General features: G+C 27.3%; 4 protein-coding genes across 4 annotated transcripts; all 4 read right to left on the minus strand.

The window, feature by feature from the left end:
• Positions 1 to 194: 194 nt before the first annotated feature.
• Positions 195 to 3,283, minus strand: LOC101501279 (aspartic proteinase 36). Its single transcript, XM_004497521.4, has 7 exons — positions 2,999 to 3,283; positions 2,707 to 2,769; positions 2,310 to 2,450; positions 1,917 to 2,046; positions 1,550 to 1,806; positions 1,097 to 1,327; positions 195 to 604 (listed from the first exon to the last, which is right to left on the minus strand). The coding sequence occupies exons 3-7, from the start codon at positions 2,402 to 2,404 to the stop codon at positions 403 to 405; spliced, it is 915 nt and encodes a 304-aa protein (XP_004497578.1). The 5' UTR covers positions 2,405 to 2,450; positions 2,707 to 2,769; positions 2,999 to 3,283; the 3' UTR covers positions 195 to 402.
• Positions 3,284 to 6,881: 3,598 nt separating this feature from the next.
• Positions 6,882 to 8,682, minus strand: UGT73AA1 (UDP-glycosyltransferase 73C4). Its single transcript, XM_004497532.4, has one exon. It carries the CDS (start codon positions 8,595 to 8,597, stop codon positions 7,104 to 7,106), a length of 1,494 nt encoding a protein of 497 aa, XP_004497589.1. The 5' UTR covers positions 8,598 to 8,682; the 3' UTR covers positions 6,882 to 7,103.
• Positions 8,683 to 18,467: 9,785 nt separating this feature from the next.
• On the minus strand, positions 18,468 to 20,354 carry LOC101500956 (UDP-glycosyltransferase 73C3-like). Its single transcript, XM_004497520.4, has one exon. It carries the CDS (start codon positions 20,238 to 20,240, stop codon positions 18,747 to 18,749), a length of 1,494 nt encoding a protein of 497 aa, XP_004497577.1. The 5' UTR covers positions 20,241 to 20,354; the 3' UTR covers positions 18,468 to 18,746.
• Positions 20,355 to 22,710: 2,356 nt separating this feature from the next.
• LOC101508662 (thaumatin-like protein 1b) lies at positions 22,711 to 25,545 on the minus strand. The gene is made up of 2 exons (XM_027334180.2): positions 25,442 to 25,545; positions 22,711 to 23,390 (listed from the first exon to the last, which is right to left on the minus strand). The coding sequence occupies exons 1-2, from the start codon at positions 25,494 to 25,496 to the stop codon at positions 22,711 to 22,713; spliced, it is 735 nt and encodes a 244-aa protein (XP_027189981.1). The 5' UTR covers positions 25,497 to 25,545.
• Between the last annotated feature and the right edge of the window lie 1,341 nt (positions 25,546 to 26,886).

A 26,886-nucleotide genomic window follows, 5' to 3' on the forward strand; every position in this document is an offset into this window, starting at 1 on the left:
AAAGATTCTCAACTTTTTAGTCCCTAAAATTTTTTTTATTCATTTTTAGTCCCTATTTTGAACTTTTTTTGTAAGAAATTGATACTTTAAGTACAAAAAAAGTCCCTAAAAATAAAAATAAGGACTAAAAGTGAATAAAAAAAATTTAGAGCAACCTTGAAAGGTCATAATTTTGTAGGGATTAAAAACATATTTAACCATAAAACTTAATACAAGTCAAATAAGAATGAGAACTTAATGAACTCAATGGAAATATGTCAATCGATGATTTTAGGAAATAAACAAAACATGAAACAAACAAACAAACCAAATAGTAAAAGTATCCTTATTATTTTCTCACAAAGCAAAACTACTCATCATAGAAAAGCCAAGCAAAATAATATCCCAACAAAATTCTACATTTCAATGTATTCGGCTAGGTACAAGAAATCTTACTGCAGCGATAAGAGGATCGTAGACTGCTTGAACAAGATACGCCAATGCTGTACCACTGTCAATAGTAGTTCCTCTATCGGCATATTTTGTTGATGCAAATGCATCTGGGTTAATTGAGAGGGGAAGTCCATTGACAGCAACACTCTCAAGCTTCAAGTAGTAATGTTGCCTGAAATTTAATTAAAAAGGCCGGTCAATTATACTGCAAAATATCTCATATAGAATTGTGAACTATCTGACAAGAACAAAAACAACATCAGAAGCATTTTAAGTACCAGATTATTTGCAATTTCACTTTTTACATTCAATTGAAAAAGCTTTTAATTAAACTAATAAATTTTAAAATTGTTTTCCACTATTAGATTGATTTAAACATACTCCCTAGTGGTGGGTCATGACAAGTAACTTTCAAGCAATCAAATTTAGTTTCCTATCTTTCACCCTAGCATATTGTAACACTAACTTCCAAAAGCATAATTGATAAATTTCATAATTATTGATTGTCAACTAACAGTAATGTAATTGTAAAAAACTTTATTTCAATAAACTCCTTGCAAAAATTCCTTGTATACTTTTTAATATCAATATTATGCAATATCAAGGAAAATGATCCACTAACAGAGGAAAGAAAAAGACAAAAGCAATGCAAAAGAGAACATACTGTGATGGTGGGACAAGGGGACTGTACACAATACTTGGCTCTACAACGGCACCAAGAACTAAAATGCCTCCTCCATTTCCATCTCCTTTCAAGCAATGAGAGAAAGCTCTGGGTATGGTTCCTCGTGCTGACAGTTGCGATACAACAGACAGAGGACCAGGGCCAAACCCAAAGATTCCGTCAATCGCTCTTGATGTCTCAGTCAAACCTCCATCTTGATGGGTACTACACCTATTGCAAAAACAACCATCCAATAAAGTTTTATTTCAAACCAAAATCCATATTTGTTTTTAAAAAGCCAAAATTGAGTTATATTTCATAGCAAGATACAAAACACAAGCTGTAATTTAAATCCTCAAAAATATTAAATTATCAAAAATCTAATTTATATATGCCCCGACGTACACACAAATCTATAATTGTCCACAATAAATAAGCAAAACAGTTTCTCACCCAAAAAACACAGTGCCTGAAGTGTTAACACCGGAATGAGAGGACTGTCCGAGGATCATATCATAATGCATTTCATCGATGACGTAAACACCCGAGGTAGTACTATTATCTACATACCCATAGGTGTATCCGCACTGTTTAGTAGGAGGAGGGCATCGAACAACCGCACCTTGAACCCCAATAGGGCATAGGCGGTCCGAGCAAAGAATCGACGCAGCCGTGGATGAACCGACCATGTCAAAGAAATTTAGTTTAAACTGCAGAGTACAGAACATAACAATCAACAAATGTAAGTAGGACTGATAAGTAAGTAGGACTGATAACTATGCATAGTAAAAAAGAAATGATGAAGATTAAAAATCCTTACCCCAAGCCCACTAGATTGAGGGCAATTATCGCAAGAACTGCAACTAACCCACAGAAGGTCACTCCCTGTATCAATCATAACAGTATAATCCCTTGGTGGTGATCCCAACTTCACTATTGTTGTATACATCCTAAACAAAATAAAAGCCATCCATTAGTATCAATTATTAATTAAATCCACTCATACAAATAAAATTAAATTAAATTCAGTATTTTTTTTTGATAAATTGATTATGTAATAGTATTATCAACATCTAAAAAATAAATAAAATTCATTCCCCTACATAACTATGCATTCAGAAGTATTGGTATCTAACTTCAAATACAATTATATAAAAAATGATTATCTAACTTCATATAACAATAAATGAAGGAGTTTATGGGAGAGATGTACCCAACCACGGAGTTGCCTTTGCCTTGGACGGGGAAATTGACAGCGGCTAATATTTGTGAGTTGCGAGTTCTGTCGTGAACTCTCAATGTCTCCATGTCAACACGGTGGTTGAGTGGCACAACCCGATTTAAAGGGAGGTAGCTGGAGCAGACAGTCGATACAACAATGTTAGCCAACAACAATAGCTCAATGTATAAATGCATTTTTGTTTATGGTTAGAGAGCACAGAAAGAGTGGTGGTGGAATTGGTGTAGTGAAAAATTGTAAAATAATAGAGTAGAGCAAGAGAGAATGATCCTGTGCACTTAAAAGTCACATTGCTTCTATTTATACTAAGCTAGCCTCACGAATTAAGCTAAAATAAACAAATCAAAAATGTAAATAATAGTGTGCTTACTCATTGACCGCTCACCCTTCACTTTGCACCTCAGCATATTAGTAACTTTGGTCTTTAAAATAACTACAAAACAGATTGTGAATTGATCATAGGAGTTAGCTACAAAATCAAATTAAGAAAAAAAACGTGATAGATGAAAATGATGACGATTAATGCGGTTGGAAAGAGATAAAAAAAGATTCCCAATAACATAAATAGCTTCACATATCAAAAATAAGATTTTGTTGAGTATATTAAAAACAGAAAACCCATTTCATAGGGGATTTAAGAGAGATAGACATGTAGCATGAACCTCAGTGAAAGTGAAAGTAGATCCCCATGTGAGTGGAGATGTAACGTGGAAAGCAACAGAACTGGAGGGAGTGTCAGTACGTCGCCGTGTGTTAGAGTACTCGGCCATGCAAGGTCGGTGCCGTACTCAGCCATACAAAGACGGTTTCTATTTCTTTGCCGCAGTCGCCGCCTATGGTAGTTCGTAAGAATCCCTAATGAAATGGTACAATCGGGTCAACGGGTTTCGGTCACCCATAGTTTGTTAGCCTTTGTCAATATAGATATTAGGCCGCTTTGACAAAAAACATAAGGAGTTGGGCCGCTGATTGTGGGCTTAGACCGAGAATATATTATAAAAGATGTATAGTTTTATATTACAATTTACAACTTCTACCTACTACTAACGAACAAATGTATAATAGAAGTCTCCTTCTATTCTACTTACTACTATTTTTATCTCGTATTATTTCTTAAGTATATTTTAACTTTATTTTGTTACATATTTTGACTTTATTTTAATTTCCTATTTTTAAATATAGTATAACACTTCAACCATTGAATGGTTATTGTGGAAGTTCTAGTCATAATTTCAAAAATACTTTAGATAGTAGTTTTTTTTCCATCTTCTAAAAAAAAAGTGATTTTATTTTAAATAAATAAATCATATTTGAATAATAATATTTAGAGTAATCTACGACGTTTTAAAATCTGAAGTACGGTATATAAAATAGAAGATTTCCACCATAAATTATTATACACAATCTGATACCGTAGGCCGTAGCAAATTACAGTTTTCAAAAGTTACATTACAATATTTAAATTTAAATATGCCTAAAAATAAAACAAAAGAAAAATTAAGTTGATCAGCAAGAGTCCCCAAAATAACCATGCCAGAATAAAATATTCACATGACAAACACAAAGCGTAAAGAGTTTGACTACTAATCTGCATCAAGTATTTCCAACGTTATTATCATTTTATTAAAGGTGGCATTTATCCCAAACAAAAACACGTGCAAAGGTCACCAAACAGAATTAGCATATAAATAACACAATCAAAATAATTATCACGTAAATAGTTCGATAATAATAATGCATCATATCCTAATGCATTGACCACATAGTAATGCACATGATTCTGGGATATCATCTATCCCACAAAGGTTTGTGGGTTCTCTCGAGTAACACCACTAATTTTAGTGAAATTTTCTCATAGCAATTCTTTCCTATCCTCGCAAGGATTTTGTGGTTCTTTCTAAGCAACACCACAATCGTCAAATCCCTGAAATGACAGTAGTGCCCATCACGAATCACCACTAAGGTCTATGTATGCATGATCGTATTCACCAAATCCAATTATCATCATGTCATGTTTTTCTAAAGAATTGCATTTTTTTCTCTCAATAATATTCATGTGATAATGATTCAAATGCCAAATTATCATATGAAAATAAATCAACAATAATACACCATCCTGCATGTGAATCAAATCATATAATCATAGAATATTCACCATCACAATTAATCATCAATTGAGTAAATAATTAAAACACATAATTGGTTTCTTCATGAGTTTGTACATAAACAAATCTTATATTTAATTAGTATCTCTTACATCATCAACAAGAATAATGCTTAAGACAAGAAACAAATAATCCACTACAACTTAGTCAAACGAGCGAGAAGAGTGGTCCTTATTAGCTAAACAGTCAACACAACGATTGACTTTTCTAAAGACATGAATGAATAAAGCTCTTCAATTTAAATGTTGAAGAAGATAAATAACATCTTTGAGAATATACTGGATATGTATATTTGAAGATCATCCATATTGGATCATATTAGAAACCACGTCACGTTTTAATGGAGTAGAACGAGATAGAAATTGGTTTGTTAATTTAAAAGAATTGGATAGAGCTTTTCATTTTTTTTTGTAACGTTATTTGGTACAAGTCGTAAAGCAAGTCACATAGCAAATGAATGTTTTAATGATTGAAAATATATTTATGAAAGACTTAAAGAACATGAATCAAGTGGTGCACATAAGACTTTCTTGAGTATATGATATTGAGTTCTTTAATGACTTTTAATTGTTTTCCTAATGCATGTATATCTTATAGAATAATATTAAGTATTCCTATTACAGTTTTGTTTTTCGAAAGAAGATTTTCAAAATTAAAATTGTTAAAAAAAATTTGCTAGATAGATTAAATAACCTTGATTTGTTGTCAAATGAAAATAGTTTTATAAAAAAATTTGATTACGAAGGAATTATTAATGATTTTGCCAAAAAAAAAAAAAATAACAAACAAACAATGAGAATGATATTTAAATCATTATAAAAAGCTTTGAATTTTATTTATAGGAGCACGATTTTCTAAATTCCCCCAAAATACTTAAATTCTAAGGACCAACTCTACACAAACTAGTGGTGATAATTCAAAACTTCTGTTTATCTACCTTTGGATGAGATAATGAGAGTTGTTTGTAACCAACCAATTCCTTATCCTTCTTCTGTCACCCTTTTCTTCTTTGTGTCGCATTGAACTGAGAAAGTTTGTTAAACTAACTGAATCACCGATTTTGATCGGGTTCCACTTATTCTAACCAGGTTGAATGCGTGTCCAATGCATTTGGTAACTCCACCCAGCCATACCCCAATTTTGATTTGACCAAAGTTGGAGCCAGGTATTAAAACACTAACAATTTCAAAGTCATCTCCTAATTATGTAAATTTTTTTTAACTGTAATAAGTTTATCTAATAAAAAATGATTAGCTTGGACAAATACTTATCGAAAGGGACAATCTCATAGTTTGAACATTGTGAATAGTGGTGGCATTGGTTTAAATACACAAGATTAAAAGAAGATTTCTTATTTAAGCCTATATTTGGTGAATCAACTAATCATTAAGAGAATCATGAAGCAATTTCATAGAATTATTAACAAAACCAAAACAACACAAACATTATGCACATTCAACCCTTTTAGAGCTAAGGACACATCCTTGTAATTTTAAAGTGTTAATTGAAAGAAAAAACAGTAAATCCTATAAATCCTACAGTTTGTTGATCAAAGACAATTAGATCACAATGTTTGGACTTTGGATGAATTCGATATCTACGGTCTCCATTTTGTCTTTGTTTCATAATAGAGTTGATGTTTCTGCTTCAAAAAATGTTATAGATTCTACAGAAAAATTCACCACTGATCAGGTATTATTATAACTACTGATGAATCATCACCAATTAAATTTTTCTTATAGCTATATAGTTAATTTTTATTTGAAACGTATTTTGCAGGTATTTTCTTCTCGAGAAGCTGTATTTGAATGGGCAAAAGCGATTGGAAGACAAAATGGAATTTTAATTGTTACCATTCGATCAGATAAAGCAAACGGAATTAGGGGAAGAAAAGACAAATTGATTTTGGGATGCGAAAGAGGTGGAAGATATAAATCAGAATCAAAAAAATCAATAACTTGCTCTCATAAGGAAAACTGTCCATTTACTCTCAGATGTGTACCATTAAGTGTCGGTGAAGGATGGAAAATTAGTGTTCGTTGTGGGACACACAATCATGAATTACTTGATATTGTAACCGATCATTCTTATTTGGGGCGTTTAAACGAAGAAGAGAGAAAACTTGTCAATGATATGACAAAGTATAAGCTTGCACCCAGATTCATTCAAGAATGTGTAGCGGTTTGAGTTTCAATTTAGTGGTCCTCAAGAGAGAGGCTATGAATTATTATTATTGCAACTTTAACACATCACTCACTTTGGATACAAACTACACCGCCTGTCAGAATATCCACCGCTTCTCCAATAATCTTTCCTTTTATAAAATATATATAGAAAAACAACTACAATATTATCACATTAATATAGAGTACAACAAATAAATCCTTACACAACTTCAAATTTCAAAACACATACACATGACACAACACAAGTATGTCCTAATCTATTCATTCACCATTTATTATACTTTATTAATAAAACCACAAGCAAGGAACCAACCATAACAATTTCAAGAAAAACAAAAAAGTACCACTCCTAAATTCTAACACTAAATGCATTATATAAAGCACCAACAATTAACTTTGATTTACTTATCCACATTTCATTTGAAATGCATTATGTCTTCAATTAGGTTCCTCATATTGATGTAAGAGGACCCACCTTCTTCAATTGCTTTCTTTGCCATGTCAGCATATTTTCTAGCCCTTTCTCTCATCTCATTTTTCTCTTCACCATCACCCATAACTTTTTCAATAGCTTTTTTAACATTCACCCTATTCACTTGAAAGCCATCACCAAACTCATCTTCATCACCAAAATGAACAGCAATTTCAGCTCCCAATCTAACTCCAGTCTCAGTCACTTTTTCAACCAACTTCTCATTGTAAAATTGGTCAGCAAACATAGGATATGTCACCAATGGAACACCACTACAAATACCTTCCAATGTTGAATTCCAACCACAATGTGTCAAAAATGCACCTATTGATTTATGTGACAATATTAAAACTTGTGGGGCCCAACCTCTAATTAAAATTCCTCTCCCTTTAACCCTTTCCTCAAACCCACTTTCCAAAATCCATTTTTCTAATTCACCCCACCTATATGCTTTTCTCACCACCCAAATAAATGGCCTATTACTAGCTTCTAATCCCAAACCAATTTCTATCATTTGCTTAGGTGTCACACGATTAAGACTACCAAGACAAATATAAATCACTGAATTTTGTGGCCATGAATCAAGCCACTTAACATATTCGTTAGCATTATCAATTAAATTATTGCTACCCCTTTGAGCTTTGTCTAAATAATCTTTATTAGATAATGAAACAGGACCAACACACCATACCTTATGTCCTGTAACTTTTTTATACTCTTCAATATAACCATCTTCCAATTCTTCAAAACTATTCACAACTACACCATATGCCTGTTCTTCAGATTTCCTTATTCTCTCACGTATAGCATTTAAATTTTGGCTTGTACTAGACTTGAAAATCATAGGCAATTGAGATTTTCTCATTTCAATCCTATGTGGCAATCCAGGGACAATAAATTCATCCAAATCAGAAAATTTTCCAAGTTCCTTAGAAGCAAAAATATTGTGATTACACAACATGTTGAAGCAACTAGTACCATCAAAAATTATTCTTGGAATTTTTAACTTTATTGATGTGTCAGCTAGACATGGAATATTTTTGTCACATATTATGCATGTTGGAAATGGGTCTAGCTTTTCAAAAAGATCTTCAATTGGTTTTTGTAATAAATTTATACCTATCATGAAATTTTCTTTGAGATCCATTGAAGGAAGTGTCTCTAAGCTCTCACATCCTTCAGGTATTCCAGCTTCAACATTTGGAAATTTCACTTCTAGAAGTTGAATTGGTGAGCCTAATTGAATTTCTTTATTAATGTTGGTTTTGAATGGAATTGCATTAAGGGGTGTTGTGATAATTGTTACCTTCACATTATGTCTAGCCAATAATTTGGCCATATCAACCATAGGAAGAATGTGACCAGGTGCCATGAAAGGGATGCATACAATGTGAACGTTGGATAATTTTGTTGAATCCATTGCCACTTCTTGTGTCATTTTAGCCTGCAAATTTCAATTTGTGATTCAAAGTTCAAATATATAAATGTTGAGAGAATTGTGTAATATTTGGTTGCTAACTAGATATGATATATATACACAATGACCCATAAAAAAAAAAAAAATTATATGGTACATGAATTTTAACATTTGACTCAACTTTTTCCCTCAGAATATGCAATGAATTTAGTACTTTTTGTAACAATTTATTTGACTATTGATATAGAAAAATGAATAATATAAATTAATATTTTAGATTATTTTAAAAAAGTACAGTTTCCTATCTCATATTTATTAATTAGTTTCTTTGTCATTTACTCCGTATAACAAATACTAACCTTCAAATCAATGGTATTATATGAAAAAATATTTAATGGTTCTTGGATATTATAAAGTAATAATTAAAATAAGACCATGCTTTATTAAAAAAACAAACAAAAATATGACAATAAGAGTACTTTATTATTTTTCTGACAATATTTCAACTTAAAAAATGTAACACCTATATACAAGGATTTTCATTTATAAATCCTTATTCAATGCATTCTAGAATTCAAATAGCAATTAATTAAAATATGTATTAAATAGTATTTGTAGTTTTGTGTACATTAATTAGACTGAAAATTTTGTGTACAGTGTACATTTAATTAATGTCATAGTATTTTTTACCAAATTAGAGTCATAAAATGTTAGTAGAAGTTATCCACAAATGAATTAATCTAATTTGAAATTAATTTTTAAAATGAAAAATGAGTTTCGAGATTTGAAATTTAACATTGATATTAAATGATAGTAATTAAAAGTAGAAAATTCTTTTTTAGAGAATTGAATTTATTTAAAATATAATACACAAATTTATTTGGAAAACAATTATCTAAAGTATTTTCATTCATTGTTAGTAAACGCGCTATTTTGTCTCAATTTACGGTCCTTTGCACAGTTTTTTTCGTAAAAGAATTAATTAGTTCTTGAAATTTTTTAAAAGTGAAAATATGAAGATAATTTAAAAACTATTTAAAAAAGGACGTTGTTTTTAGTAATATTTCTTAAAGAAATTATTTTTCTTAAGTTTACTTGTTTATAAAAAATAATTTTTACTATGAATAACAAACGCAAAACAACTTATATTAAATTTTAATAAAAAAATATATACTTACAAAAGTTATATAAAAACTATTTTAGTAGCTTCTCACTCTAAATTTCTTATTATAAAAAAAAAAGTTTTGTTAGTAGCTTCTTACCCAAAATTTCATATATTAAAAAAAGATGTTTTTCAATGTAAAACGCACATGCGTTGAAGCTATGACTTTGATATTTTAGTAAATATTCATAGATATCCCTATACAATTAATTAGACAAAATAAAAGGCGCATAAAAGTTAAAATTAAAGTTTGGCATAACAAATATTATTTTTGTAAAACTTGAAGTTAAGTTTTACTGAACCGATTTTTAAATACAATATTTTATTAAAAAAGACTCAAATTTTGAGTTTTGTGAAAGTAGTTTTTTGTTTTGTAAACTGAAGTTTAAGTATTATAGAACAAATTACTATTTTAGCGTAATAAAGAACAAGAAGTTGAATTGTTTATTTTAAACTTACAAAATCAAGACAACAACATAGCTGATTTTAAAAAATTACTTCAAAACTTTCGTATTTGAATTCTACGTACATATCTAACTTTAAAAAAAAAATGCTATTTTGTATATTAATTTTTTTCTTATGGGAGTAATTTTTCATGTAAAACTCAATCTCGAATTTTATGAAATGAATAATACTCAATTTTAATTTTTACATGTATAATATTTTGATATGTAAAACTCATTATATTATTAACAATAAACTTTTTGTTCCTTACATTATCGTTGAAGTAAATAAAAAAATATATTATATTTTAATAATAACAAACTTTATAAAATAATTGTTAAATTTAAATAGTGATTTACTGATATTTATATTTGAATTTTTGTTGAAAGAGTAGAAGTGATCAAATTTGAAACAATTCACATAAACAAATATATTGTGTCAATTCAACTATGAGAGATTCAAAGTACCATAAGAAAATTACACTAATAGCATCATAAGTTTCATGAAAATATTCGAAGTTGATTATCATTCTAACCATAAGAGCTTTAATTGAGGGGATAAAAAATGCATCATAGCTTTCAAGATAACGCCACAAAGATGGGTCATCAATAAGAATGCAAGTATAGTTGCACCTGCAGAACGTACAACATATGATGCAATTTGTTGCCACATCATTGCAAGTAACGTACTTTAACCATCATAAAGAATTGAGGAGTCTAATTCATAAATAGAAATATGATTATCCTCACACATAACATATTTTGGAAGAAGTCAAGAAGAATTATGGACCAAGATGTGTTTATACAAAAATCAGGGGATGAAGTATCCATATTCGAGGATGAATATTTTTCACAATCCCATATTTGATGATAGACCTGGGGATGAACATTCAACACAATCTGCGATCCGAGGATGAATATTCTTCAAAATCTTAGATCTATTGATAAATATTTATCAAAGTCTTCATCTCACAATTATTGAAAAAGTGAAAGAAGAAGTGACATTACATCAATCACAACTATGCGGGAGATAAAAACCTCCATTATCGCATTTAACATAACCCGACGATGGACTCTAAAAAAAATCATACTCTCATATATAAAAATGAGGTCTTATGTGCAGAGGGGCGGATCTTCTCGGGAAGGGAAATGGGTCACATCATCCCCTGTATTTTCTTTTATATATAAATAATAACGATAAATTAGTAAAATAACAGTGATAAATTACTAAAATATCTTCAAATTTTTATAGTTTTGAGAAACTGACATGCAATTGAAGAGATAAAATATAATAAAACTAATACAACAATCTCTATATATAGATAAAAAAATATCGTAAAGTGGATATATTTTATTTGATTGAATTGTGTGATGTTCTAAAAACTTGTGTAAATTATATGACTTATGAAAATTGTGTGACTTATGAAAATTGTAAAACTTGTGAGAATTGAAATTCTAACTTTTTCAACTTGAATTATGTGAAACTCTAAAAAAAACTATATGACTTTTATGAATTTTCAATTATAATATTTTAGTTAATATTTATTGCTCTCCGGCTTCCCCTATATTTTTTTGCAAGATCCGCCACTACTTTGTTAGCATAGTTCAAATTTGTACAAAAGACATTGAAATAAGACAAGCACATTAATCATGATTTCCAAGGAAATGGAAACAAGAAGGAACATTTTTATCCATAATAGATCAAGAGGATAATAAGAATGCCTGCTACAAATCATATTATAGAAGGTTACCTAACAAGTACAAAAAATGTCAATATGTTTACACCACATTCCAACAGTTATATATTGGAAAGAAAGACATACAATTATCTCCAAAAATCTTACACAAATCTAAGGATGATCATCTATGAACATCTTTAAATTCAGTTACATTAAAAGATGAATACAATATAAATATGAGAATAGGCATAAATGATATTCTCATAACATATTTGACATATGTGCAAAAAAGTACAAAGGTACAAAAAATTTATGTGCTTGACATGAAAGACACACTACTCAAAGTGGTTCGTAAAAGGAAAAACAAAAAGCAACAACTACTAAGCTTAAGAAAATAGGAGTTTTATCCATGTACTTAAAATAGATATGAGGACAGACCATCGCAATCATCCTCTCAGCATACTTAAGATGAGGACAAAGACTAAATGTCAGTTTTTCAAATAAAAACAAGTCCAAGAAAACTTAGCAAAGTCTCCAACAACTATATTTTTTAACTCATATGTTTGAAGCTCCAAAGGCAACTATAAATATAGAATTATTAATATTGAAGTATTAAGATAATCATCTACAAGAAAACATTTAAGTTATTCAAGTTTATCATTATTCTCTTCATTCTACACACATTCTCCCAAACTTAAACAAATATGAGGATCATCTTTATTGAGTGTATTATATACACTTCATATCATTATCTTATCTTAGAAAGTTATAATTTAATCCCAAATAAATCAAATACATTATTACTTGTATATCTTTAACTTGATATAAACTTGAGTTATTGTGTAAGCATTGTGAGGCTAGTAAAAATACATTGTTGTAAGCATGGTGGGGTAGGGAAAATACATAGTTGCAAATGTGCAGATCAGATGACGAGTTTCTAAGCACTAGCGAAAATCTCACAAATCTGTGAGGATTGGGGTAACCTATATTAGGTGAACCAATATAAATTTTATGTGTGAATCTTCTTAAACTCTATTTTCTTTATATTTTGTTTTATTCACACCCTTAGCTCACTTATCACACATATTTCAAATTAATATTATGCTTCTTTAGATCATTCTCAATAAGAGGAGGATTATTTTTCATCTAACTATCCTCACTCCAAAGACAACTTAAAAGGATAATATTCGTGCAGGACTAAATTTTAAAAAAAGTCACAATTCAACCCTTCTTCTTCAGAGGATAATAATAGTGCAATAGGAAAAGATCCAGTAAGAAGTGATGTCAAAAATTGCAAAGTTTTTACCTAAAGGAAAACATCACAAAAAGAGAAAGATGATTGAACTTAAAAAAATTCAAAATTCTCCGAACAAATATTCATCATCAGAGCTAGAAGAGGAAGAAACTATCATTTGTCTAAATTCAAATTCAGATACTAATGAAGTAATTGTTTTTGAAACTTGTTCTTTACATAAAGATTTGATAGTTGGATTAGATAGTCTTTTAAATGACACAAATATTTTATCTCAAAAATGTATATTTCTAAAAAAAACCAATTTTGAGATAAAGAAACAAAATGAAGAGCTACATACTTAAAATAATATGTTAAAATCATTCAAGATTTGCAGCAGTCTCATTATAAAATATCGGAGCAACAAAAAAACTTTGAATAAGAGGATAGTCGGAATTCATCCTCAACCTCCAAAAATTCCAATAAAAAAATTGTATTAAAAAATAAAGTTGAAGAACTAACAAAAGACATAAGTGACTTTATAAAATATAATGAGACGTTTCAAAATATTATAGGATCTCAAAGTGGAATATTTGACAAAGTTGGAATTGGTTTTGAAAGTTGTCAAAAACAAAAATTTTATGAAAATTTCTTTTTAACCCAAAATTTTATCATTGGAAAAAAATTAGACACCTTCATAATGATTACTAGTTCAAGGAAAAGGTTGAGAGAGTAAAAATAATATGTTTTTATTGTCGGAAGCATGACCATTTTGAATTTACATGTTATCATAAGAAGAAAACATCTTCAAAGAGAAACACTAACCATCAAGTACCCAAATCATTGTGGGTATCGAAATCACTATTAACTTGTGATATAGGAATATCATCTAACAGTCTCATTATAAAATGTATGAGCAACAAAAACTCTGAATAAGAGGATAGTTGAAATTCATTCTCAACCTCCAAAAACTCAAAGAAAAAAACATTGTCTTAAAAAATAAAATTGAAGAACTATCAAAAGACATAACTAACTTTGTAAAATACACTGAGACCATTCAAAATATTATGGGATCTCAAAGTGGAATATTTGACAAAGCTGGGATTGGTTTTGAAAGTTCTCATAAACAAAAACTTTATGAAAATTTCTTTTTACCTCAAAAAATTGAGATTTTAAGGAAAATTTCATTGCAAAAAAATTGAACACCTTCATAAAGATTACTATTTCAAGGAAAATGTTGAGAATGTAAACTAATATGTTCTTATTGTGGGAAGCATGACCATTTTGAATCTACATGATATCATATGAAGAAAACATCTTCAAAGAGAAACATGAACCATCAAGGACCCCAAATCACTATAGGTACCGAAATCATTAACTTGTGTATAGGAATGTCCTCCAACAGTAAAAAAAAAAAAAAAAAAAAAAAAAAAAAAAAAAAAAAAAAGTCTTAATATTTGGAAAATGGATACTCATGACATATGACTAGAGATAGATAGTATTTTAACCTATTGAAAAATATACGGTGGATGTGTAACATTTGAAAATAATGACAAAGCTCAAATAAAAGATACATGTATCAATGGTGAAAATAGCGTTGCAAAAATTCAGACTATTCAATATGTGGAAGGTTGAAAATATAATTTGTTCGACATTTGTCATCTATGTGACAATTACTTTTAAGTTATATTCAACTTCACAAGTGCGTGGTAAAACAAATATCCTCATGCAATATTATTTTTTCTAGATCTTGAAAAAATAATATTTATGGTTTTGACAAAGAGTTGGCAATGTAAGTATGAAAAATATTGCAAAAGGATCCAAACTTGGTCTAGAGAAAGATCTTCCAAAAATTAGTTTTGAAAAGGATAAAAGTTTGTGAAAAGAAAACAAATCAAGAGTAGTTTTTATTTCACAAGATAATTTCAACAACAACAAAAAAAAAAAAATTCTTGAATTACTTCACTATGATTTATTCAGTTCAAGCAAAACTACAAGTATTGGAGCAAAGAAACATGATCTTGTAATAATCGGTGATTATTCAAGATTCACTTAGATTCTATTTTTAAAGTATAAATATAATTTATTAATGTTGATCTTTGAAAGAGAAGCAACAAAATTTGTATTCCTTTTCCTTTTCTTTCTCTTCCTTTATTATTAGTTTTGTTTAATATGTTTGTATTTTGTAATTAACTTTTCTGTTTCTTGCCTCTGTTTTGAATTTTTTTTATATTATTTTAGTTTTCCTATATGTGTATGAATGCCTATATTACTATTTTGTGTATATATGTTTCTTGTGTTAATATTATACATGTACTTCTTTATTTTTCTATTATTATTATTATTGTTATTATTATTATTATTATTATTATTATTATTATTATTATTATTATTATTATTGTTATTATTATAATAATTATTATTATTATTTTTATTATTATTATTATTATTATTATTATTATTATTATTATTATTATATTTGTTTATCACATTTTGGTTATCTTGTTATCTTCTTTGTTTAATATCACCATCTCTATGTGAATATTATTTTTATATTAGTTTAATATTAAAAAAGAAAAAACTTCTTTTATTATCTTGTTCCACTTAAATTTATTTTTTTCTATCACTAATTTCTCGTAACATAAAACATTTTTTTTGTGATGTATTCATTGTTTGATATGTGTAATTTTTTTTTCTTTTAATATCTTTTTTTAGTTTACTTTTTTTTTTTATGCTCATTAGACTAAGATGTATATTTAAAATGTAGTAATTTATTCTACGGAATTGAATGATTTTAAAATTAAGAATACATATTGTCATGACCTAATATTTCAGTATCTAAAAAATACAATAGAATCGTTTTCAAAGTTATTTTAAAATAGAGAAAATATTAAAAAAAACTCTTTTAAAAAAATAAAAATAGTGATTGAAAGGAAATTGGAGGGTGCATTGTTAATGAATATTATAACCTTATTAGTAAAAAGGAAGAAAGTAACGAAGCTGACAAGAAGGAGATTGGGGGTGCACACTGTGTTGTCTGCCACCATAATCCATTTTTATTTATTTATTTATATTTTTGTTTTATTATTTTCAGGTCAATTGTAAATTGAAAATTTGTGTAATATGGACTCAAAATTAGGCTTGATTTATGAAGTGATGAATTTTTTTAATTTTTATAACAATAAATGCAAATTATTAGAATTAAATATTTACTATTTATTTTTTGAATTATTTTTAATTGACCGAATAAAATTAGGGTATCACAAATGCTAGAAATTTTGATTTAATTATATGATTTTAAATATATTTTTTGTCCTTTTAAATATGGTTCGTTTTGATTTTATATCTCGTAATTTTTGTTTGTTTGATTTATACATTTGCAAATTCCAACAAGTTTAAAAAATAAATTATTTATGAATTATTTTTAGTAAAAAAAAAAATGATGACATGACTAATTTTGAATAAAGTGACACATGATGATCGTGTAATTGTTGTTGACTAGACAATATTTAATATTTAAAATTAAAATTCATTTTGTTAACTCGTTTAATTATTTAATTAAAAACTTAAAACTAATTAATTAATTAAGAAATCAATTAAATAATAAAAACTCAATATTCTTCATCTCCAAATTTTTTAATAAAAATTTAACAACCTTCATCTTCAACTCTAATTTTTTTATCTTCAAATCGCAAATTCTCATATGTAATTCAAACTCTAAAAATTATAATATCTCATTTTTCTTACATATCACTATCTTGTATGCGTACATGTCACCCACTTAACATGGCTAACAAAAAAGTTAATGTCAAAGACTAAAGTGACGTATATTTGACTGAGTTAAAGATTGATTTGGGTTTTTGTTGAGTCAATTACTAGAATCATATCACTCTGTTGAGTTAGGAACCAAAATAGTAGTTTACTCAATTCTTTTACTTCCATTCTTTAAGCTTTTTCAATATCCTATCATGCACAAAGTCAAAAACCACCCTTTTAGATCTACCAATGTAAGTGGAGAGCCCCAAGTATTTAGAGAACATATTTACAATTTTCATAGAGAGCCACTTATGGCAATCTAGTTTAATCTCCATGGTGTCTCGTTTAGTGAAGAAGACCTCATATTTTTTTCATGTTAACCAATTGACCTGAGGTCTTATAGATACTTTTAAGAATAATATTTAGTTCCTTTACTTTTGCCTCTGAAACTCTACATAACATAAGATCATTATCATCAACAAAGAATAGGTGAGTTATTTTAGAGATACTATGAACAACTTTTATACTATGAATATAGTTTTCAGTATGGGCCTTTTTAGTAATACCAAATAAAATTTCAACACAAACGATAATAAGGTAGAGAGAAATAGAATCTTCTTATCTAAATCTTTTTTGAGGATTAAAACTCTCTTGATAGTTTTCCATTAATGAAAATGGAGATGGACATGATAGACACACACTTTATGATAGTGTTTGTCTACCACAAACAAGTAATTTCTTTGTATTGAAGATGGTGCATAAGTGGAAGAGTGATTTCTTTAAGAGTGTGAAAAATAAAAACCAATAAATTTTTTGTCCAAACTAATTTAATTTGGACCAATCCAAAAAAATATCTTGATTGCTAGTCCAAATTGAGAGCTCTAAAATTGACAAGTGAACATAAACAAGACGTGGCTGTCCCTTTTCAACTTGTAGTTGGGCTGTCGTTAGTAGCTGCTTTTGAGAAGGAATTATGTTGCCATGGAAATTTCTTTTCAACTTCTCACGAACGTCAAGCCAAAACCCCACAATATGTTTTCATACACAAAGATATGGAAATTCCATCTAATCTTTTTCATAAATACAATTTAACAGTTCTTTTGATCTATATGATTAAGGCAATAATCTAATAGTTGTTAGTTTGAAACAAATTAAATTTTAAGAAACACAGTTTTTCTTTATTTTTTTTTGAATTATATCAATCAAGTCATTGTTTCAACTATAAAAATAAACCTGTAAATTTATACTTTAAAGAAATATTGTCAATTGTTGCTAAATAGTTTTAAGCACCGATTCACGCATATATCATTCACCCTCAACATAATGATACAACAATAATTATGTCTTTAGAATTTGATCAATGAAAATGACACTGTACTGCATCTTAATGAATTTGGGAAACACTAATTGTTATTATCAAGTCTTCTAGAATAAGTGAGCCTTACAATAATACACATACTATGCTACAAATTATCATTGATTTATACTCCTTTTTAAAGAGGTGTAAAGAAAAAGTTAACGTGTGAAACTTCTTATACTTGCAAACACATGGTCCCCCACTCTACTTTGCCACTAAACTAATGTGATTTATTTAAAGAATAAACTTTTAAACCTAATAAGTATTTATGTAAAAATAAAACAACAACAACTAAGTAGTCGCAACAATATGTAAATGTACATCTATTTAAAACCTAAAGTATATGCAAATTTATCTCGTTAGTCTTTAACTTTTTAGTAGTAAGAACCAACAAGACAAATTTTATATATTTTAAAGATTATTATATATATGTATATATATTAGAGAATAAATAAGAAAGAGTTGTACTAAATATTTGCTACTCCTTTATATTGCAGCTATAGAAGATCCAATTTTGTTTTTGCTTTTGCCAAGTGAAAAAATCACTTAGAATTTTTGGATTGTTGCAAGATATCTTGAATAAGGAGATTAACATTAAAATAAGAAGATCCACCTTCTTCTATAGCAATCTTAGCCATCACACCAAGCTCTTCAACTCTTCTTCTCATTTCATCACTTTCACTACTCTCATTCATCAACTCTTCAATTCCTCTCACAACATCATCTTTCTTAACCATTAACCCTAATTCCTCTTCTTCACCCCATTTCATAGGACCCTCCACACCAACACTAACTCCAATTTTCAATATTTTCACAACAAGCCTCTCATTAAAAAATTGGTCCCCAAATAATGGCCAAGTAATCATAGGCACACCATCACATATTGCTTCTAAAGTTGAATTCCATCCACAATGAGTCAAAAAAGCACCAATTGAAGGGTGTGATAATATCAACACTTGTGGGGCCCACCCTCTAATAACAATACTTCTACTTTTAACCCTTTCCTCAAACCCCTTAATCCAATTTTCCAATTCTTCTAATAAATTTCCTTCCCTAATAACCCAAATAAAAGGTCTATTACAAGCTTCTAAACCCAAACCAAGTTCTATCAATTGAAGTGTTGTTAAATTACATATACTTCCAAGACATACATAAATAACACTCTTTGATTCATTCAAATCAAGCCATTTCATGCAAAAATGTTCATCAATTGAAGACTTTTTCCCTCTATCACCTTTATCTAAATCATCTTTGTTACTAAGTGAAACAGGACCAATACACCAAACTTTACCATTTTTCACCCTTTTATACCCTTTTGCATATTCCATCTCCAACTCTTCAAAAGAATTCATAACAACACCATATGAAACAGATTCAGCAGCAGCTGTTTTTGCATAAAAATCTTTCCAATTTTCATCCTTCTCATTTCCTTTTCTTGGTATCATAGCTTTTGTCATCTCAATCTTATCAACAATACCAGGCAAAAAAAATTTCTCATTTTCGTCTGTAATGTTTTTCAAAACATTGCGATGAATTCCCAAATTGTAAAGACAAAAGAGAGTAAAACAACTTTGTCCTAAGAAAGAAATTCTTGGAACATTAAATTTTGTTGCAATGTTTGATGTGTAATGCAAACACATGTCAGAAATTATGCAACTTGGTAAAGGTGTTAACTTTTCAAAGATTTTTTCAACTGGGTCTTGTAAAAAAGTACTATTTGCTGCATTGAAAAAGCTTAAAGAAGATGAAAGTGAAGATAACATATCAAGATTCTCACACCCTTTTGGTAAATTAAGTTCTTTTGATGGGAATTGGAGTTCAACTAACCTGATTTTGGATCTTGAGAATGTTTGTGTGAAACGTGATGCGTTTTGGGGTGTGGTGATTATTGTGACTGTAATGTTTTGTTTTGATAAGATTTTTGCTATGTCCATCATTGGGATCATGTGTCCTTGAGACATCAAAGGAAACAAGACAAAGTGGAGATTTTTGTGTGTTTGAGAATCCATTTTTCTTTTGTGTGTTTGAGAATCCATTTTTCTTTTGTGTGTTTCAATGAATTTGATTCCACTTGGTCACATTATATAAGAGCACTTTGTTGCTTTTGTGGGTGTGATGAAAGGGGATAATGTAAATTTTACTTAAAAATGTGCAAAAATATTTATATATTTTTTTTTGGAATATTTACCTTTTACGAATACAATAAAATAATTAAAAAATAAATGCTAAATAATCAGAGAAATGAGTGCTAAAATAATGTGAAATGATTTTAAATGTTTTAGCAAAAGTTTTTTCCACAATAGTTTGCAAAAGTTATATTAAATGTTTCCAAACCAAAATTATGTTTACATTAAAAACATGCATGATTGATTTAGAGACTATAATAACTAAAACATTACGAAAAAGGAATGATTGATGCCGGAAAGCAAACTTAAGTGGAAGCGTCAAAGGGAAGAAAAGAATAAATAATTGATGCCAAATTTGTGTGAAAAGAATAGGAAATGAATATTAAAAATACAATTATTACACAGTAATATTAAAAAAAATATGAAAACATGAAAAGTTAACGTATATGATGCGTATTCTTGTGTAAATAAATTTATAAATAAAAGACGTGATGAAAAAAAAAAAGTAATGTTATAAAGTGATAAATAGATATGAAATAAATTTTAATTTATTGTTTAATATAAAAGAGATAGAATAATTTATATATATATATATATATATATATATATATATATTTTTGATTAAATTATATTTTTAATTATTTAAGTTTGATTTAGTTTTCGTTTAGATCTTTTAAGATTTTTTTTTTTTAATTTGATCCTTTAAATTTCTTTCTCACTACAATGCTTATCTTTATGTTCTAGTTTGTTTGCACATTGCACAAATACTCTTTTTTAACATTGCCATTAAAAAAATGCATGTAGTATTATGATGCGGATTCATATTGGTTGATGATAGTAACATCTATTTTGGCAATTAAAATTGTAGATTCAAGTTTGAATGAATTGAAAAATGGAAAATTGTAAAAAAAGAAAAAGAAGGAACAAGCTTGAAATTAATTAGCATAAAACAAGAAATAAAAACATTAAACATTACTGGCAATCATTTCTGTTCATCTAATTTTATTTTTTTAGTAATTAAAATAGTGGATTCAAATTTTACGGTACCCTCTAATTTTTTCTCTTCTATACACTTCAATTTCAAATTCATATTTATCTTTTACTCTTATTTCGTACCATAGATTCATCTTCCTTTTTGACAAATCTTTTTATCTTTTCTTTTCCAAATTCATCTAAAAACCCGACGAGTGTGAAGGAGGAATACAATTCGTTGGAGCAATTCATTTTAAAAGTCTCATATGTATTGGTTTTTTCTATGGTGTGTGTTATCGTTATTATAAATTTTGAAGAAAAAATGGTGAATAAGAGAATGGAGAAGAAGGTGAATCCTAACAATATAATTTGATATTTTTATTTTTAATAAAAGTTTATTATTAAAAATAAAAATTAATTATTTGTATTTTTCAATTATGAGAGATGTACTTTCTGTTCGAGTCACTTAAACACTTAAAAGATATATGACACATTTTTTAACAAAAATACTAAAAAATGGTATTTGTGCAACATAATGTAACTTAAAGAACCAATTCTACAACATTACACTACACGTAGTATCTTCTTATATAAAATTTAGCTTAATCAATATTTAAAATTTATTGATAAAAAAATAAGTTGATTTCTCATTTTTCACATAAATCAAATAGTTATTAACCAAATATTTTCTTTAGGATTGTGGTAATGCGAAAAGTGTATTATGATATATTGGTAACATCAATGGTGTTATAATCCCTGGGTTGTGTAAGCATTATTTTATGATATATGGCTCTAGGTTGAAGTTATGGTCTTTATAGTCATGTAATCTCTATTTTTTGTCACATCTTCTACTTAAGAGTAGTCCATTAATATATTCTTTTTTTGGCTTATTAAAAACACACTGCTCTAAATCCAGCCATCTAAGTTTCATCATCACATTTCATTTCTACATGTAATAATAACAATAATAATGCAAAAAAAGTATTCACTTTTATTGTCCGATGTAACTTGAATAAGTAATGAATATTTTGAATATAAAAGTACTACCAGGAATAATGCTTTTTATGGTTATTTTTTTAATGAAAATGTATGGTATTTTTTAAAAAGGAAAAAGTTACAAAATAAAATCCAATTAAATATATAAATTAATATAACATATATATGAATTTTAATTAAATTTGAAAAAAAGATAAACATAACTCATGTAAATCAAGATATTCTTTCTATTAAAGACTCTGTAACACAGGCAACAAGATCACATATTGTCAATGTAAATTTCTTTTCTATTGAGAAAAAAAAGTAATTGCATATTTATAACTGCAATTAAACTTTTAATTTGAGGTACAGCAATGGCAGATTAATACAATATATTTAAAATATAAATAGAATAATAATGTATTTAAATAAGTTAAGATGCAGTCCCAATAGCAGGACAAAATGTTACATCATAACTATCAGCTCCTTTACATTGATACATAGGAGGAGTATTATCAGCAGGATAAATATGAGCAGTAGGACATTGTTGTTTGAACTTTTGTGTGTACTCATCAGGTTGACAACCATTCATAATACAACAATGTTGTCCATCATTAAAAACATCACAAGCACTTTTACAACCCACATAAGCCCCATTGGAATTATAAGATATTAAAGATGGTGGACACACATTTCCAAAATCCATATTACAAGTCACCGAAGGACATGGGCCTGACCCATCCAACAATGTTCCACCAACGGGCTTGATATTAACTTGAATGTTTTGTCCATGAATTAGGCTTATTTGATATGAAACTATTGATTGGTTAACATTGAAATTGAGAAGTGTTACTGGGAAATTGGGTGTTGTATCTGCACACTCTGGAGTACCTAACCGGCAATCACCGGTTTCACATGAAAAGTAACCGGATGCATTTGTTGTGCATTTTGTTCGGGCCCAAATGGACCCACTCCAAGTATCATCCATGTTGTATATTTCGAACTCGTCTGGGCCTAACTCTGGGTCTAAATCTCCTATGCTTGGGTTTGATGCACGCCATATTGAGTCTGAGCATAAGTTTTCAAAATTAAAAGTCACATCGGAAAATACACCTGCATATATCATAATGTAAAATGAGAGTTAATTTAGGAGAAATTACATTTACCTAAAGTCACTTTAAATGTTATTAATGTTTTGTCTAATTTTAAAAAAATACTCATTTTATTTACATCCACTAAAAAAATTGAAGTGTATTTGTAATTTGTAAAAGTACAAATTATATTTATTTTTAAATTTTAATTAATTTTCATATTTTTATAATTTTAAATACTAATTTATTGAATTATATATAAAAAACAAAAATATTATTGTGATAAAATTATAAATATTTTAAAAATTAATTATTAATATTTCCCTTTTAAGTTTAGTATTAAATTCTATTAGTTATTTTTATATTTATATTTGATTATGTTTACATTTTTATATTTTGATTGTATTTTATATAAAAAAATTATATTTATATTTTATTAAATTTTAATTATATATTTTAAATTATATTTTGTAAAGGTAATTGAATAAATTACTATTCTTGTCATATAGTGTTGATTTATAATTCAGCTCATACTCATTTTAAAAAATTTAACTAGAGATATATGATATGATAGAATTACGGATTAACTTTATCATATCTTCATCAAATTTTCATTGCAACTTTAATTTTTTTTTCTATACTAACATTCCATGGTTACTATATACACAACTTCCAAAATATTATTATATTTTACATTGATATAGTTAAAAATTGAATAATAGTTAAGATAAATAGTTTGGTAAAATTATTTATTTATTTCTTTTAATTATTGCATTTCTTAATATATGTACAAAAACCTTAAACGAAATTCATTACGAAACGGATGAAGTAATCAGAATACTCAATTTGATGCAATATCTCATGGGGACTTTTATGACACATTTGAAAATTAACATGATATTATCAAATTAAATCAACAATAGTTGACTAACGTGTCATATATGAATGAGTTTAACCATATTTTTTATTTACTAAATTTTAATGTTTTATTTTTTGAATCTATTTTAAAAATATATTTTTTTATTATGATTTTAATTAAATTTAATTTTTTTAGTTTCAATTGTAGAAATAATTTATTTTATTACGAGGTCGAAGCTAAATAAATAAATATATTAAAACTGTTAAGTTAGTCAACTTTAACAGATACTATGATAATGCTCACATGAACAAATTTAAAAAAATTATTAACAAAATATTTATAATACTTAAAAGGAAAATTGCATTTATTTCTTCTGGGGTTACCCTTACATAACACTAATATTCTCTCTAGTTTTGGAAGAACATTCACCTCTCATATATTCTTCGTTCTTTTAATACTGATTTGACATTAAAATCAAAAATGATATATTTGCACATACCAAATATATATATATATATATAAACTTATATATATTATATTATATCACGATGAGATGTATACTAAATACATGACAAAATAAAAATATTATTGCATTGATTATCATATATGCATCAAAATACATAATATAATAATATTTATTTTATCACTACATATCATATTTTATCTCTATTATATCCTATGAATCAAATTTTGAAAAAAGTATTAATTTTAAGTTCTTGAGATAGATGCAAATTAAATTAAATATTAATAAAAACAAAAATTCATAAAAAGGGGAAAACATGTCCTAAGCATGTTTTTTAATTTTAAAATACAATTTTGTGAAAGCTTGCCTTAATGATTTCTTGCTTCATAGTTCGTACCCTAGAGTTGGATGAAAAGCCAAAGGAGAATGCACTAGATTAGTAGTAGAATTTGAGAAGATTATAAGAAAATAAAAATTAAAAATAAATTAAACAAAATACTAGGAAAACGCACTAGATTATAGTGGAATTTGAGAAGATTATATTGACTTCAAAGAAAATGAAAAAATTAAACAAATCCTCTAAATTCATATTTAAATGAAAAACAAACTTTGATATAAAACCAAAGGTAATTTTTATGCAGGTGAACGCCAGATATATGCAATCAACACTTCATGTTTCAATTCTAAATGAAAAAAAAAAAAACACTTTAATGATTAAATAAAAATAATAAGGGAGCATATCCATCATCACCTGTACATAACAGCAGCAAGTTAACAAAAAGCTGGAGAAAGAAGATATTGGCCATGAAAAACTCTCTTCAACTTTGACTTTTTATTTGGCTAAACAAACTGAACTTTTTTTTATGGTACACAGACTTTAGGGTTGACAGAAGATTTATAAAGAACATTTGTATCTTGTTATGGAATTTTATATAAAGAAAGAAAAAAAAAAACATAAAGATTTTAATGTTTTTCTAAATCCCGCATTGAATATATTGAAAAAGATAGTTATTTCTGAAATGAAATAAGTTTGTTTTGCCACAAAAAGAAATTTAAAGAAATTAATGGATAAAAAATATTGAAAAAATTAATAAATGTTATTAATTTAGATAAATTTATTTTAAAATAGCTTTATTTTGGTATAAATTAATTTATATTTTTTTATTCAATAGTTTATATGTTATTTATTTAAAACATATGATACGATTAGATGATACATCAAATCTGCTATATCACATACTTCTTATTAACTATACATTATTTTAAAGACTATTTTTTATTGGGAAAAAAACTTATTTTTTGAAAGAAATATTATTTTTTAAATGTTCATATTGAAATATTATTTTATAAATTAAATCATATCTTTAACTTAATAACGAATAAAATAATAATAATTATAAAATAATAAAATTGAAAAAAATAACATATATTAAAATTTTAATATACATAAATTATATATATTTCTAATCTGGATGTTATTGGGTCAAGAATGTGAAAGAATATTACAAAAGAAAAATGAATTAAAAAGTTTGATATTAATACTTCTGAGTATCTAAATTTGGTATTTTTAAAGTTAGATACACATATTAAAAAAATAATAAACTTAGATTTATTTAGTCTTTCTTAATCTTCATTTACTAAATAAAAATAGAATTCATTTAATATATATTTTTGAATTTTAAGATATAAAAGAAAAAATCATTAATTACATTTTAATTTTTTAAATTAATCAAAATTTTAAGATAAAAATAAAAACTTAAAAGAACCAAAGATCTAGAGAGAGTACCTTTTAATGCAATCAATTTTGAGAATAACCCAATATTTTTTTCAAATGGCAAATAATAAAACATGTTATTAAAAACATTTTTTTTTTGACTCAATGATATTATTACAGGATATTTTCTATATCTGTATACATCCTCTTATAACAACAATTTATAAGGAGATACGAAAATCTTTTCCATTAAAGTCACTAAATTGTCTTTGTACATTCTATTTTTGGGTATGTGTCCCATTTTTCTTTATTATTTAATTATATTTTATCAAATTAGATTTGGTTATTTCGAATTTTCTTAAAGTGCGTTGAATCAATTGGCAATTACATATCAATATCATAATGTAACAAATAAAAAAAAAAAGAAGAAAAGTAAATACTTTATTTGTACATTCATGCATTACATCTTTTATACAAAAGTG

This window comes from Cicer arietinum, chromosome 4 (assembly GCF_000331145.2).
Source record: "Cicer arietinum cultivar CDC Frontier isolate Library 1 chromosome 4, Cicar.CDCFrontier_v2.0, whole genome shotgun sequence".
Lineage (NCBI taxonomy): Eukaryota > Viridiplantae > Streptophyta > Magnoliopsida > Fabales > Fabaceae > Cicer > Cicer arietinum.

Excerpts from the sequence above, each read along its gene's own strand:
- LOC101501279 (XM_004497521.4), bottom strand. The coding sequence starts at position 2,404 with ATGGAGACATTGAGAGTTCACGACAGAACTCGCAACTCACAAATATTA. Across the intron at positions 2,047-2,309 it reads AAAGGCAACTCCGTGGTTGG|GATGTATACAACAATAGTGA; the intron begins GTACATCTCTCC and ends TATTTTGTTTAG. Across the intron at positions 1,807-1,916 it reads CTCAATCTAGTGGGCTTGGG|TTTAAACTAAATTTCTTTGA; the intron begins GTAAGGATTTTT and ends TGTACTCTGCAG.
- UGT73AA1 (XM_004497532.4), bottom strand. The coding sequence starts at position 8,597 with ATGACACAAGAAGTGGCAATGGATTCAACAAAATTATCCAACGTTCAC.
- LOC101500956 (XM_004497520.4), bottom strand. The coding sequence starts at position 20,240 with ATGGATTCTCAAACACACAAAAGAAAAATGGATTCTCAAACACACAAA.
- LOC101508662 (XM_027334180.2), bottom strand. The coding sequence starts at position 25,496 with ATGGCCAATATCTTCTTTCTCCAGCTTTTTGTTAACTTGCTGCTGTTA. Across the intron at positions 23,391-25,441 it reads CTTGCTGCTGTTATGTACAG|GTGTATTTTCCGATGTGACT; the intron begins GTGATGATGGAT and ends TGATATATGCAG.